This window comes from Rhinolophus ferrumequinum, chromosome 21 (genome assembly GCF_004115265.2).
Source record: "Rhinolophus ferrumequinum isolate MPI-CBG mRhiFer1 chromosome 21, mRhiFer1_v1.p, whole genome shotgun sequence".
In the NCBI taxonomy this organism is placed as follows: domain Eukaryota; kingdom Metazoa; phylum Chordata; class Mammalia; order Chiroptera; family Rhinolophidae; genus Rhinolophus; species Rhinolophus ferrumequinum.
Window position 1 is genome coordinate 41,244,859 of NC_046304.1, and position 14,758 is coordinate 41,259,616.

General features: G+C 48.6%; 1 protein-coding gene across 1 annotated transcript; it reads left to right on the top strand.

Moving 5' to 3' along the window:
• Positions 1 to 2,650: 2,650 nt before the first annotated feature.
• On the top strand, positions 2,651 to 13,363 carry MYL4 (myosin light chain 4). The gene is made up of 6 exons (XM_033089053.1): positions 2,651 to 2,801; positions 5,740 to 5,767; positions 10,157 to 10,306; positions 11,863 to 12,036; positions 12,502 to 12,579; positions 13,125 to 13,363. The coding sequence occupies exons 1-6, from the start codon at positions 2,685 to 2,687 to the stop codon at positions 13,151 to 13,153; spliced, it is 576 nt and encodes a 191-aa protein (XP_032944944.1). The 5' UTR covers positions 2,651 to 2,684; the 3' UTR covers positions 13,154 to 13,363.
• Positions 13,364 to 14,758: the final 1,395 nt, after the last annotated feature.

Genomic DNA, 14,758 nt, shown 5'->3' on the forward strand with positions numbered 1-14,758 from the left:
AGTTGTTCCAAGTATACTTTAAAATTTTCCAATAACTGAGGCGAGAGAGAGAGAGAGAGAGAGAGAAAGAGAGAGGGGGGGGGGGGGAAAGGACAACCTCCCATTTCTCTGTCTTTTGAAGATCAAACTTTTTTCTAGAACGATTAGAATAACTTGTTTTTTAACTGGAAGGTGACATGAGAGCATCTCATTCAGTGATTGTTTTAAAGCTTTTAAACCATGGAGCCATTTCTTAGAAAATGATCGTGGGACACCCAGTAAATAAAGCCCCCAGGAGTGTTGCTGATTGAAATGGCAGAGATGGGGGAGCTCCAAGACCTGGCCTCTCTGCCTCCCTTGCAGCCGAAGCAAGTCAGAGGAGCCTTAGGTGTCTGTTGATCACCATTTGAAAGCTCCTGATTATCTCTCATTTTAGAGATAAGCAAGCTGAGGGCCAGAGGGCGGAAGTGGCTGGCAAAGTCAGGACTAGTGTCTGGGTTGTCCAGCTTCTGGCCTGCAGCTTTCTACAGAAACCTGTTTGTGTATCTGCAAACCCCGCAGGACACCTGGTCCAGGAAGGGGATGCAGGTGCGAGTAGAGGGGAGAGAGGCTGAGCTTCCTCTTTCTTTTTCCTCATCACCAGCAACCTGAGCTCCCAACCCTCCTGAGAAATGAAGTAGTCAGGGAGGGGACAGACAGGGAAAGAGAAGGAGGCAAGCAGAGGCCTGTGGGAGAAAGTGACAAGACGTCAGGAGGAAGAGAGAAGGGGAGGCAGAAGTGGGGAAGAGGTGACAGAAAAAGGTCAAAGGAGCCTCCGTGGCAGCCCAGGAAGAGGACTAGCCTAGGGTTTGGGCCCTGTTCTTGCTCTAGCATCCCCTTGAGCAGTTCCTGGCCCCTTTTCTCTCTTCAGTTTCCTTTGAAGGTTTCTCTGCCCACTAGGGGTGAGAGCTTGTATAGGCTACAGGGTAGCATCATACAAAGGACCAGAATTAGCTGCTCAGTTTTGGCTGTAAATAGCTGAATGTCTTCAAGCAGTTCTAAAGTCTGCCTGGGCCTTAGATTCCTCACCTATAAAACTAGATGAGATGGGGTGATCTCTAAGGGCCCTTTGGGGTCAGAAAGGTCTGGGACATGGACCGTGTGCTTAGGGAACCTAGGAGCAGGCAGATGTGGGCTCCAGGGCACCTGTCACTGCAAGCTTAGGCACTAACAGGGACAGACGTTCTGTAGTCTAGCAATCTGGTTTTACAGGTGAGGAAACTGGGCCTCGAAAGGCCAAGCAACTCTTCTGGTGCTCTCAGCACGAGTTCGCCTTACCTCTGAACTGCAGAGTCTCAAGGTTCAGCTGGAAGCAATTCTGTGCGGTAGATAAGCTTTTTTATGTTGTTTACCTGCACATTTTAGTGACTTCAACGTGTTCCACAAAAACAGCACATGCTCATTATAAACATTTCCATTAATACAGGAAGTGAAAAAGTTAAAAAACTGCAAATTGCTGTCATCGTTCCGCCCTCGCCCCCTAGGTCCCCAGGGTGTCTCCCATGAACAGTTTAGTGTGTATTCATCCTGACCTTTCTGACAAACGTACAAACATATGTTTCCTCCCCCAAGTGGGATTATAATATCTATTATTCAAGCATAAACTTTAGAATCAGACACTCTTAGGTTCTAATCCAGCTCATAGCTAGTTAGTCAAGTGACCTTGTTACTTGATACCACTTTTAATCTCCCCATGTGTAAAATAGGAATAATAATAGTATCTACCTTCTGGGATTGTGGTGAAGATTTGATGAGATTTTATATGAATAGCACTTAATAATGCCTGGTATACAGTAAGTACTACACACACACACTCACACACACCCACCCCGAGGGGGCACAGAATGAGTTCAAGGTATAGTAAAAATTAGACCCAGTTTTCTGACCTCTGGTCTCATTACCTCAGCCACACCTGTCTGCCTCTTACCCTGGTCCCCTGGGCACAGGTGAATGCTCGATACTTGTTGAATGAATGAATAAGGTTGGTGGCGGTGGTAGACCTAGGAATCAGAGGTCTGTGTTGTTTCTGGGATGCCTGCTCTGGAAGATGGAGGCTTCACCCATCTTCCAGGGCGGGGGTGGAACAGTGTGTGTTGGCTGGACCAGCTGTTGCTTCAGGGCTCCGGGCCTGAGAGTTGAGCCTCAGGGCAAGAGCGCAGGCCCCAGAGTGGCTCTCAGCTTAAAGGATCTTGACTTAAAAGGAATGTGCAGTGGGCTGCCTCTGCTCAGGAGGGGCTAAAAAAAGCCTGACCCTCCCCTGGGCTTTGTGTGAAGGTTATCAACTGCTCAAGTCAGCTCATCTCTCTGGCTGTACGCTGGCATTTTTGAGAGGGCCTGTTTTCCTGGCCCCTCTGGGTTTCTACCAATTGGCAGGAAGGGGTCAATGTGTCCCATAGGTGGAGGCTTTGAGGAGTGTGAGTGGGGGGAGGGGGCTGGTAGCCCCAAACCTGGTGACAATACACAGTTGTCAGCTGTCCCCTGCTGGTGTTTCTTCCTTTTATAGTCAGCAACAGTTGCTCTTGCTCTCACCCAGCCCCTCTGTGGGGGTTCCTGCCCAGAATAAAAGGGGAGGGAGGCGGCCCAGTCTCCTGTCTCGTTCCCCAGGCTCTGCAGCATCTCTTGATTCCTTTAGGTCCCACCTCCACGGAAGGTCCTGACGAGGCAACATGCCTCCCAAGAAACCTGAGCCTAAGAAGGAAGCGGCCAAGGCAGCCCCAGCCCCAGCCCCTGCCCCAGCTCCTGAGCCCCCCAAGGAGCCTGCCTTTGACCCCAAGAGTGTAAAGGTGAGTGAGCCTCAGCCTCTGGGAGCTGGATGGGGATGACATTCAGGATCCTGTTTGCCTGGAGCTCAGAGACCTACTTCAAGGCAGCTGGGCTGGGGCGAGGGCCGTGGTGTCCCCATGCCAGACCACCGCCCCATGGGGTGGTGGAGCAGGTGTTGGGGCCGGGGAGGGGTATTTGGGGTTGTAGGCCTTTCCCCTCAAGAACAGGTTTCTGTCCTGTCTGAGGAAGCCCTGCTCTGTCACCCCAAATTTGCGCAGCACAATTGGGAATGGCAGGGAGGTGCAACCAACCAAACATCCCACCTTTTTTAAGACACTGTGGGGGCCACCATAGTGAAGTGAAAGAGACTAACCCTTTCTTCAGAGCTGGTATGATATCTACATGGAGAAAAGACATGATGATAAGTGCCAGTGTCACTTGGAAAAAGTGAAGTAAACAGGGAGGGGTCGTGCTCCTTGTGCCTGGGGGAGCTTCACCCTCAGGGACCTCTCCAGTGGGTGAAAGGAGCCTGGTGTTCTTTTCTCTTCCCTGGGGCGGGGGGGAGGGGGGGGAGGTTGGGAAGGAGGCCTCTCCTTCTGTGGCCTCAGCCTGGGCTCCTTCCTGGAGTATGCAGAGACGGCCCATCCCGGCTGAGACTGGCTCTCTAGCCTGGTGAGGGAGCTGGGCCTGGTTCCCTTTGCCGCCCAGCCCTATTCTGTCTCTGCCTCGCCCTGTTTCCCTCACTCTGGAAGTTTCCTCTTTCTGGAGCCGATGTAGGCCCTGCATGCTGACTCAGTCATTTCAGGCCTCCCAGCTATCTGGCCCAGCTGCGGAAGGAATGGAACTGGGAGGGGATGGACCTAAGGAGGAGCAGGTCAGAGGCCTCCTGAGAGCGAAGCAGTTCTAAGCCTTGGCACCAGAATGTAAGGGGTCAAGTAGCCACTGGTATGAAAAGCTATTAATAACAGGTTAGGAGTGGTGGGCCCCTGGGGATATCAGCCTTAGGTCAGGGCTGGCAGTAGTGAGGAATCAGAGCAAAATAGGAGCTCAGGACTAGGTTGTGTGACAAGCAGGCAGGAAACGAAAACCCTGGGTTCTCACTGGATGACCCTCCCTGGTCCTCTCAGGATCCCTCCCAGCCCCCACAGTCCCTTGCCGTTGTGCCAAGGACCCTGGGGTTGATCTATGGTGATCCCTATAAGGGACAGGAATTAAGCAGAACTGGTTTGGCCAAGAGATGGAGGCATTTGGGCTTGGTCATAGCACACTGTAGGGAAACTGAGGCATAGTGTAAGACCTTGAAAGTACCTGAAAGTTTTCTAGGTCATACATCACTCTCTCTATGGGCAGAGCCTGGCAAGGAAAGTTGTCTGTCTCTCCGTCAGGATGCCTTTACTTCTGATTTGTTCTGATGAGGCGCCACTCCTGTGGGACGCCCGCTGTCAGGCTGGGGCCCTGGTGTCTGGGCAACAGCTGCCGAGGGGCATCTGACGAGTGCCTTCCCCTGGGCCTATCACTTCCCTCCATCCGACCACTTCCCTAAATGTCTCCTCCATGGATGCAACCCTCTTTTCCATGTCTGGATCTTCAAATCCTGTGGGTTGTTGAAGTTGCTTTAAAGTGGAAAAAAAAAAATAGGTGTCTTTCATGAAGGCTATTTTCCCTATCGTTTGTACTCACCCATTTCCTTTCCTTAGAAGATTCTTCGTTCAAAGATAGTGCAAAAGTAAACTTAACCACAATGTGTGTGGTTCTTACCATATATTCTGATGTTATATTTTTATATGAATTACACATGTACTCCTGGGACTTAAAACATTGCAAAGTAAGGCAAACTGCACCTTTCCTCAGAGAGGTCATGTAAATCATCCTTAGGCCCATTTAGAGGCTTCCTTTAACTTCCTGACCAGCCCACCACGCCAGCTTTGATGCTGTCCATTCCCAGGCACAGCTAGTTCCCTTCCCGGTCTCCTGGCTCATTCCAGCCACCTCCACGGATCCTCATTAATGGAGGGCAGCCTGGGATGGGCATAACACAGCTCCGAATTAAGGCTAGGGACGGTGTTTCACGAAGAAGGTGCTCCAGGATTGGTTACCACCATCAGTGGAGAGGGGACTTGGGGTGGTGGAGGTAGATAAGGAACGAAGTCACACAGACAAGATCCTAAATGAAAATGATGACTCAGGCTTGGTCATTGTCATTCATTTTCAGAGCCTCCTATCTTTCTCTTACTACTCAGAATTGAATTATTTTTCGTTGGAGGGGAAGCCAAAAGGTACTCTTTTGCTCAATAAATATTTTTGGAGTGCCTACTCTGTGCCAGACATTTCTGTGAACAATAAACATTCCTGCCCCACGGGAACCCTGGCTTCAAGGAGCCAGGATATATAGGCATGACTGGAAAACAGTGATGAAGCGTCGAGGGCCCACCCAAACGACTCTCGCTGTCCCAGCGTGCCTAAGAGGGACCTGTGCTAAGGAGGGATTGGGATGGGGTGGGGTGAGGGAAGCCTTCTTTGTAGGAGGTGCTTTAAAGTCAACATGACGTAGAAAGGGGAGGGCAAGGCTGAGGAGTGGGGGGAGGCCAAAGGGAGAGGAAACGTGGCTTGTGGGACGATTGTGGAGTAGCAAGAGTGTGAAGGGATGAAAGTGAGGGCGAGGAATTTACATTTGACCCAAAGGAATTATAATAGGGAGTTAATGTAGGTTCCAGCGTTATCCAGAGTACTTCTCTTTCCCTCTCACTTGGAGCTATCACTCAACAAGTGGTACTGAGGGAGCTTTGAAGGCTGCATTATTTTATAGTCTGTCAGTCATGTCCCATTCATCAGGAGACTGGTGTTTTACACTTAGCCCTAGTCTCCTTGCCTCCTCATCAGTGGCCTGTTTGATGTGACCTGGCTGACTGCAGTGGGAGCCTGTAGCAGTCTCATTCCTCTGTGTTTCTCTCCCCACAGATAGACTTCACTGCTGACCAGATTGAAGGTGAGTACTAACACCCCCACCTGCCCCACCACACCCTCTCTGTTGCACTTCCTGGAGGAGGAGGAGGAGGAATTGTCATCACGGTAATAGAAATCATCATCATTATCATAATAGCAAATTGTTATTTGCTAGAGGTTTGCTATTTGCTCACTTTTCCTACATGTTATTACTTAAGCATGGATTAACTCATTTAATTCTCACAACAACCCTGTGAAGTAAGGACTGCTACCATCCCATTTTACAGGTGATAAAGCTGAGGCACAAGCTTGCCCAGTCTCATACAGGCAGTTGGTGGTGGAGCCAGGGTTCAAACTCAGGCAATCTGATTCCAGACCTGAGTTCTCAACTACTCGACCAGACTTCTGGGAACATAATAGGTGCACAGCCATTTTTTTTTTCCTCCAAAAATCTACTATCCAAGATGTTTAGAAGCCCTCCTTTCTGTTCATGTCATTGGAAATCCCTCCTTAGGTTACCAGCTTCCTCTCCTCTCATCCTGAAGTCTGCCAGGATGCTCACCCAGTAATGGTGGCAGGACCAGTGATGACTTGGGATGCCCTGGTCTACCTGTGATCTCCATCAGCAACCCTTCTCCATCTTTAAGGAAGACAATTTATTTTCTCAGTCTTATATAAAGTGTTATTTAGTGCAGCTTCAAGACAAGCCACAAGATTTCCCACCTTTCAACTTGATGGTTGCCCCTTAGCCCGTCTTCTGTAGGAGTCTGGCTTTTTGAGAATGAAATGTTTCATCACATGATATCTCTTTTACAGTGGGGGCTCACTGTCATTGCAAGTTATCCCTCTGTTTCCCCCACCAAATGGCTCCCAGACATAAAAGCATAGGAGTTGGAAGGGACTTTAAAGGGCCACCTGATCCAATCCCTTGATTTTAAGCGTATATTATATTTAAAAAATTAAACTAATGCATACACACAGAAAAAATAATCATATACTACTTAAAAGTAAATAATTAAAAATATTTTCCCTTGCTTTCCTTTCATGCTGATCCCTCTCCCGAAGACAACCACTATTAATAGGTCTATGTATCCTTTGAGAAAAATATATAGTGATATACCAGGATGTGTATATATGTATTTGGTTTACACAAATCAAATCATGTGATACATACTATATCCCACAGCTTTTATTTAATATATATTTGGGTTTAATAATATATAATATATTATTTAATAATATATTTAGATATACTTTTATAGCTAACACAAACAGTTCTGCTTTTTAATTTAATTATATAGATTGGTACATATGGGTGTACCTTTTAATGTAATCAGGTCTATGCTGATAGACCTTAATGTTGTTTACAGTTGGGGGTACTAGCGTGTTTTCTCCAGGGCCCTTTCTAGCTGTGGGTCAAAGGATATGTGCATTTTAAATTATAAATAGTTATTGCCAAATTGCTCTTCAAAAAGTGACACCAGTTTACCCACAAATAGGTCATGAGAGCTAGTGGATGAATTTTGAAACTAGTGAATTGAATCTAATCTGTTTTGCAATACCCTATGGGTACTCATTTTCAGTCCATAGTTTGGGGTTCTGTGAAATTCTTAAATTTAATTTTAATGCTTGTTAGTTAAGTATATACTTTTGTGTATATACAAACACAGCAGCACCCAGGAGGACTAGAAAACTAATGATAAAAATATTTCATTTCTCAAATGGGAATCATTTGACGTTAAAATCAACTGGGACAGCCAGTTGCCTGTTCCTCTATGAAGATTTTCAGGGTTGGGGGCCTAACTCATTCCAGTCTTTCACTCCTCTGACTTTGAAGACATTCTTCCTTACATTGGATCTGAATTGTTTCTGCTTTAATTTTACCCCTGCTGTCTCTTCATTTGTTCTTTGGTGAAGCTGAAGACGGTTTTCTCATGTCATGCTGGAAAGAACGTTATCTGGAATTAGGAGACTTGGGTAGTGGCCCTAATCCTGCCACTATTGGTCATGAGACGTTGAGCAAGTCACTTCTTTAAACCTTAATTTTCTCATTTGCCAAGTGCAGGTTCTTTTCAGTTCAGAAATTCTGTGACTATTCAGCATCCTCTAGATACCCTCCATCTATTTGAAGATAGTTATCAAATTTCTTTGTAGCTTTATACTCTCCAGGTGACATGGCCCCAACTTCTCTTATGCTTTTTTTTCTCGTAGTAACTAGCTTCTAACCCTTGACGTCCTTCTCTGGTCCCTCTGCAGAGTTATTTCCATGTCCTTCTGGAAAGGGGCAAACACCGTTGCTCATTGCTTTAGCAAACAGCTGACTACTACAGACTATCGAGAGAAGGTTTCTTCTGGGCCCATGAACATCACCTCTCAGATACCTCAAGATTACACTGGCTTTGTTTTTTTTCTGTAGCAATGCTAAACTTCAGTGTTTGGTTTTTATGTGTGTACCAGACTTCCCAGCAAGCTGGAGCTTTAGCATGGACAGCAGATCTTGATCTTCTTTTTCCTCCTCACCATTTCTTTGGCTTCCTTAATAGTTGGTTAGAAGTCACATCTACGCTGGCCTCAAACGAGGATAGTAATACCCAATGTTTTTGTAACTATTAATGAGGTAATCCACGCAAAATGATCAGCTCCAAGCCTGGCCCATTGTTGTTCTTATTGCTTTTCTCCTCACGTTCCACCCTCCTGTTAAATATCATTACATCCTTCTTTTATGAGGAGACTCTTCTTTTAGGTATTAAATCTGACTTCACTCTTCTGAACGAATGAGGAAAAGATCAAGAAGTCGGAGTTCAGATTTAACTAACAAGTATATATTTATTGAGCACTGAATTTGTGCCAGAAGCCATGCCAATTGTTTTGAAAGTTAAAAGAAAAAAAAAATTAAACCCTTCTAACAAAGCTGTGAGGTCAGTGTTGTTTCTTTGTTACAGAGGAGGAAAACAGGGTTTGTCAAGATTAAGTGACTTGGCCAAGGTCACACAGTTAAATGGTAAAATTGGGATTAAACTCAGTAAGATAATACTAGCGTTGTTTGAGCATTTATTTCCTCTGTGCCATTCATTGTGTGAAGATTCTTTTACATAAGTGCTTGTATTTAATTTGAATGTAATTTAAGAATCCTGTGGTGTAGATGCCATTTATAGAAGAGAATAGGTTTATAGACAGTAAGTATTTACTTGCCCAAGGTCACACAGCTAGTAAGCAATGGAAATAGCATTTGAACTCAATTATTCAGTAATGTGAAAGATGAGCGGTTTTGTGTCTTGAAATTCATACAAAGCAGGGGGAACCTGCTTTGATATGTGGAACGATTTGTAAATAATCCATATTTCTCTAGGGAATAGGTGTCCCTGAGGTCCTTGGAGAGGATTAAAAACAGCTTTTCTCCTAAGTAGTTTACACATTCTTCTTTGGTTTATATTGTTAATCTGCTTAGTAAACCACTTCTCTGTGGATAATGTAAGGTAACTTCAATACCATTCCCAGTCCAAATTATCCCCAGTAATGAATTACTTGAATCCAAATTAATGAGGAATTAAGGTTTTTTGCAAGGGCCCAGGAGGGCCTTAATTCAGCTTTGCCCCTTGGACACCTGCCCTGGTCCCTGCAGGGAGTCTAGTCCCTGTAGGTCTGAGCTGGCTCAAGAACCAGGAAACTGTGGTAATAACCACCATTTATAATCCCTCCCCTGCAACCCACTCAGGTGGACATTGTATCCCCACTTAGAGCTAAGAAAAGGAAGGCCCTCAGAGGTTAGTAGTTTGCCCAAAGTCAGGTGCAGGTCAGTGGCAGAGTGGGATGGTCTGGTGGTTTCCACCATGTCACCTTGTCTGGCTCGGGAACCCTCTTTCAGCCTGGAACAGGCAGTACTAATATTACTCCCTGACTTTCGAACGGGTCTTATCACTTTGCAGACCGCCTCTTCACACTGCCACCTCCTTGACACTCCCAGTAACTGGGAGGGTTGGGGGGGCATCCTCCCCGGGGTGCACAAGGAAAGAGAGACCCAGCCGGCTTATCCTGTGCTACTCTGCCAAGCCCAGATGAGAACCCAGGAATCCTGACTCCTGGACCAATGCTATTTTCACTTCCCTGCCACTTTCAACACTACACCGGGGAAGGAGAGGTGGATGGGAGGGGTGAAGGCAGAGGAGACACTGAATTATGTGACAACCGACTGATAGAAGAGATCCCAGGCCCAGCACTGGGACAGGTCATGGAGGAACCAGGCTGCCTCTTTAGTTGTCAGAAAACCGGGTGGGGGTGGGCTCCAGGGAGAGGCTGGGACGATGGCCGACGGGAAATACCGAAATATTTTATCAACCACATCGACCTGCTCTAACGCGCGGTGAAGGCTGATCAGCCCCCAGCCACTGCCTTCACCCGCCTAGGGGGCTGCAGCCCGGTCTTCTCTCTGCAGAATTCAAAGAGGCCTTTTCGTTGTTTGACCGGACCCCGACCGGAGAGATGAAGATCACCTACGCGCAGTGCGGAGACGTGCTGCGGGCCCTGGGCCAGAACCCCACCAACGCCGAGGTGCTGCGCGTCCTGGGCAAGCCCAAGCCCGAAGGTCAGTGGGGGCGGGGGCGGGGGCTCCGCCAGCCTGCCGGTGTCGGTGCCGCCGCCCCGCCGCTGGGGCTCTGGCCCACATCTGCCCCCTGTCCGCCGCCCTCTCTCCCTTTCCCGCGTTAGACCTTAAGACCAGCCTCCCTTCCTCAGGTTACCTGCTCCTATTTTGACAATTTATCCTGAAGCATTTAGCTGACCCTTGAAGAATGTGGCCTGGGCTTGTTCCTGGAGGGCAGGAGCGACATTCCATCTTTCTCTGACACCCAAGTGTGCCAGGGACACTGGGGCAGGGAGGCTTGGTGGGAATCTGATAACTAAGCTTCCCCTGATAACTCCGCTCCACCCCCCCACCCCGACCCGAAACTCAGGAGCTTTTAATTGAGATGCCACTGCGCTGAGATATCCTGTGGCTACTGTGAGTTGTTGTCACAAATACTTTGTTTCTGATGGTTAGAGCATCCAAGATTGCAAAATACTCATTTAACGTAAATGAGAGCAGATTCAAGATTAGCTCTGTGACATCGTTCGCTCATTTGCTTTTGGTGAACGAGGGTTTAGAGAATGGTGCAAGGGAGTGTGTCCCATTGGTGAATATTATCTGCCGTGTGAGGCAGTACAGTTAACAACTGCCCTAACACACATGTCCTTCTCCTCAGAGGTGTAGGCGCCAGGTGGGGCCAGGCCAACCTGGGCGGAGCCAACCTAGGGTGGACCGTCTCTGGAGTCCTCTTGGGCCCCCATATAGGTCCCCTCCTTCTGCCTTGGTTCTGGCCCCCTTCCCTTCCTCTTCTTGCTACTGAAGACACCAGTGTGCGGTGCAGGTTGTGGCAGGAAAGGGCCCGAGGGCCAGGAGCTTGTCCATGTCAGCCAGGCTTCTTGGAGGTCAAAAGATATCTGGGCACTTCCATTTTGGGGGTTTCCTGGGTTGTAATAAAAGAAAGAAATGCCAACATTTGTAGTATTTAAAACTGGCTTAATCTATTAAATTGAAGCTTTTAACCTACTACAATGCGGGAGAAGTGTGTTAGTCACCAGAGATTGGCAAATTTATGAAAATGATTGAGTCAGAGTAGCTCCAGGCAGTGTGGGCTAGTAATGGGACCCAAATACAGAATTGCACAAACTTTTCTTTTTGCGATCCTGTCAGTTTACTCTGTGACTGCGTGTCTGTCACATGTCAAAAGGTCTATGTTGTGAATGTGAGGCCTGGGCTGTGTGGCCCGTTGGGCCCCTCAAATCCTGCCGTTGCCACCCTTAACCGTTGAGCCCTCGGAGCTCAGAGGTCTGAGTGGAGTCAAGGTTCTTTTTCCTTTCTGCCCCCGTCCTCTCACTGAGAGGAGTGCCCCCAGAGCCAGCCGCCTGCCTTGCTCCGGGGGCTCTGCGCCCTCCAGGATCACTGACTGGGTGCCCCACCCACAAGTGGCTACAGCTAAGCCCTGGGTGCTGCCAGGATGGGTTCTAGCCTGGCAGAGCTGGGGTGAGGCCCCTCCTGGCCCGCTGCTCCCAGTGTAGTTCTGCTCACATCACTTTCTCTCTCCTTCCCCATGCCACCTATAGAGATGAATGCCAAGATGCTGGACTTCGAGACGTTCCTGCCCATCCTGCAGCACATCTCACGGAACAAGGAGCAGGGCACCTACGAGGACTTTGTGGAGGGGCTACGTGTGTTCGACAAGGAGAGCAATGGCACGGTCATGGGCGCCGAGCTGCGCCATGTCCTGGCCACCCTGGGTATGCCAGCTGGGAAGCCAGAGCCTGTGGGCAGAATGAGAGGTGGGAGGTGCCCAGGTGGCAGGTGTTGGGGGCCCTTGCATCCTGAGGATCACATCCTGTTCCTTGGGCTCCGCAGGAACCAGCTGCCCCAGCTGGGTGTGCTTAGCAGGGTTTGGGAGGAGAGGAGAGCAGAGCAGGGGTGATTGCTAAGGCCTGAGGGCGGGACCCAGGGCTCCTGCCCTGGTTGTTGCCTCGGTCATTGGGGCCCTGCTCTGCTCAGCCAGTGGTGGCTATAAGGCATAGGGAGAGGGCTTGGGGGTGAGGAAGGGTCTTAAGATGCTTGGCTACACTTATCGCCTTAGGGGGCGGCTCGTATGACCACTCCCCAGATCAGGTCATCTAGGACCTTCAGACTAGAGGGCGTCTTGGGCTTTGCCTGTCTCTTCTCTGCCATCTGGAATTAAGAGCCCCCTGCCTCCCCAGGAGAGAAGATGACTGAGGCAGAAGTGGAGCAGCTGTTAGCTGGGCAAGAGGATGCCAATGGCTGCATCAATTATGAAGGTATCCAGTCACACCTCACTTCCCCGTGTACCCAGGGATGAGAGAGGGGGCACAGTTTGGGCTGGGCGGGTCTGCAGAGCAGAACCGATCCAGGAGCTAGAGGACATGGCCACCAGATAGGCTTTGGTGTTGTTCTTTTCCATCCTGGTGTAATGGAAGGAGCATGGGTAGCTTTGTGATATACTAGCTGTGTGACCTTCATCAAGTCACTTACCTTCTCTGAGCCTCCATTTTCTCATCTGAGAAATAGGACAATACAGGCACCTTTCTCAAGGTTGTGGGGATTAGTTGAGGTAATGTAGCTCATTTCATCTATGTCGAGTATCAGCAAAGAGTGGACACAGAGCAGAGGTGAGGTCTCTTCCCTCTTCCACCTTCTCCCATCAACCCCCAAATAAAAGAAAGAATCACAGTCTGGGAAAGGGGTACTGGGAAGGTTTGAAATCAGGCCATATAGGGAAGGGAAAGACATTTAAGGAGCCAAAAGGGCAATAAAGAGCTGAGAGGTGCCAAGTGCAGTGGCTGATTTCCGTCTTCTTTCCCAGCCTTTGTCAAGCACATCATGTCTGGGTAAAGCAGATCCCTTCAGGGTGAGTACAGACTCTCCATCCTGGTCCTTTCTGCGCGTCCACACAGCGATTTTGGAACAACACCACATGTCCCAGAGCTCTTCTGTCCCAGCCCTGACCCCTGAAGAGGAAACCGCAGGGGTTCATGACTGGAGAGCAGCCCAGCACCTCCCATCATTTCCTCTGCATTTTCCCAGCTCCTGTCCCCTCCCATCATTCCCTTCCTGCCCGGCCTCCTGCCCTCCCTGGTTTTTGGCCCTCTCTTGACCCTCATCCTCCTGCCTCTCCCAGGGCCTCTCCAGGCCAGACCATTCACTCCCTCGGGCCTGGTGCCTCCTGTACAGGCTCCCAGGTGGGAAAGAGTGGCCCTGGCCTGTGTTCTTGACCCTGTTCCTCTGCACTCCCTTCCTTGTGCTCCCCTGGGCTTGGTGCAGTCCAGATAGGGCCCAGGGTCTGTGATAAGGGGCTGGGTATGGAGGGTGAGATGCCCTTTCCATCTAGCGCTTTGTTTCAGGCGCCTGGTCCTTGGATCTAGCCCTTCCAGGGTGAGTCAGTGAGAGGCCCAGAGTGACTGAGCTGGAGCTGGAGCCCTGGACTTAACATTGAACAATAGCCCAGGGACCTCAGAAACTCATAGCCCTTCCTGTAAATCAACAGCTCAGCTCTGGCAAGGCTAGGCCGCATTCCCTGATCCCGACCAGTCTCTGAGTTGGTTGTTGTTGTTTTTTAATTAATTAATTGAGGTGTGTGTGTGTGTGTGCGTGCACACATGTGAGATAATGTCACCTGCAGTCTCATGTATGTCACTCAGAAGTAAGTGGTATCTGGGAGCTGGGAGACAAGGGCTTTCCATGCATCTAGAAATATGAGGGTTACACCCATGAGCAGAGAGTCCTGGAAGGGTCTGCAATTTCAAGTGTTGTGATCAGCAATTATGTTTCCTTTCAAGGCTCACTCTTCACCTTGTCTCACTTCCAGGTGGCAAGCAGGAAGAGGGATACCAAGAGCTCCAGGAATCCCAGGTCCTTGCTGCTGCTGCTTTTAAAAAAATATATTGTGGAAAAATACATATAATATAAAATTTTCCATCTTAACCATTTTTAAGTGTGCAGTTCTGTAGCATTAAGTACATTCCATCTTAATCTTTTTATGTGTACAGTCTTTTCTCTTGTTCACTCCCAACCATCCTGACCGCTCTTTTTTGACCTTACTTATTTATTTCTCCTTTTTAATAATCACCCTCCCTAGCTTGAAATGCCAACATTCCTCTTCAGTCGTGGGGCCTTGTCCAGTTTTCTTCTCTCCCTTCCTCCTTTCCTTCCTTCCTTCCTTCCTTCCTTCCTTCCTTCCTTCCTTCCTTCCTTCCTTCCTTTCTTTTTTTCTTCATGAAGTATTTATTGTCCACTGTGTACAAGTGTGAGGAATTGGGGTTAAGGCTCCCAACTATTGAAAAACTGAAAGTGTTTTCCGGCCAGAGTATCTTACAGTCCAAGTAAGCAAGGATATGCAGGGACTAAGTAGAGAATGGTCCCCAAAGAGCATAACAATAGCAGGACAACTTCATGTATGTAACATGGAGTATAAATTCCAAAAGATCCGTAAGAAGAGGA

Excerpts from the sequence above, each read along its gene's own strand:
- MYL4 (XM_033089053.1), top strand. The coding sequence starts at position 2,685 with ATGCCTCCCAAGAAACCTGAGCCTAAGAAGGAAGCGGCCAAGGCAGCC. Across the intron at positions 2,802-5,739 it reads TTGACCCCAAGAGTGTAAAG|ATAGACTTCACTGCTGACCA; the intron begins GTGAGTGAGCCT and ends CTCTCCCCACAG. Across the intron at positions 10,307-11,862 it reads GGGCAAGCCCAAGCCCGAAG|AGATGAATGCCAAGATGCTG; the intron begins GTCAGTGGGGGC and ends TGCCACCTATAG.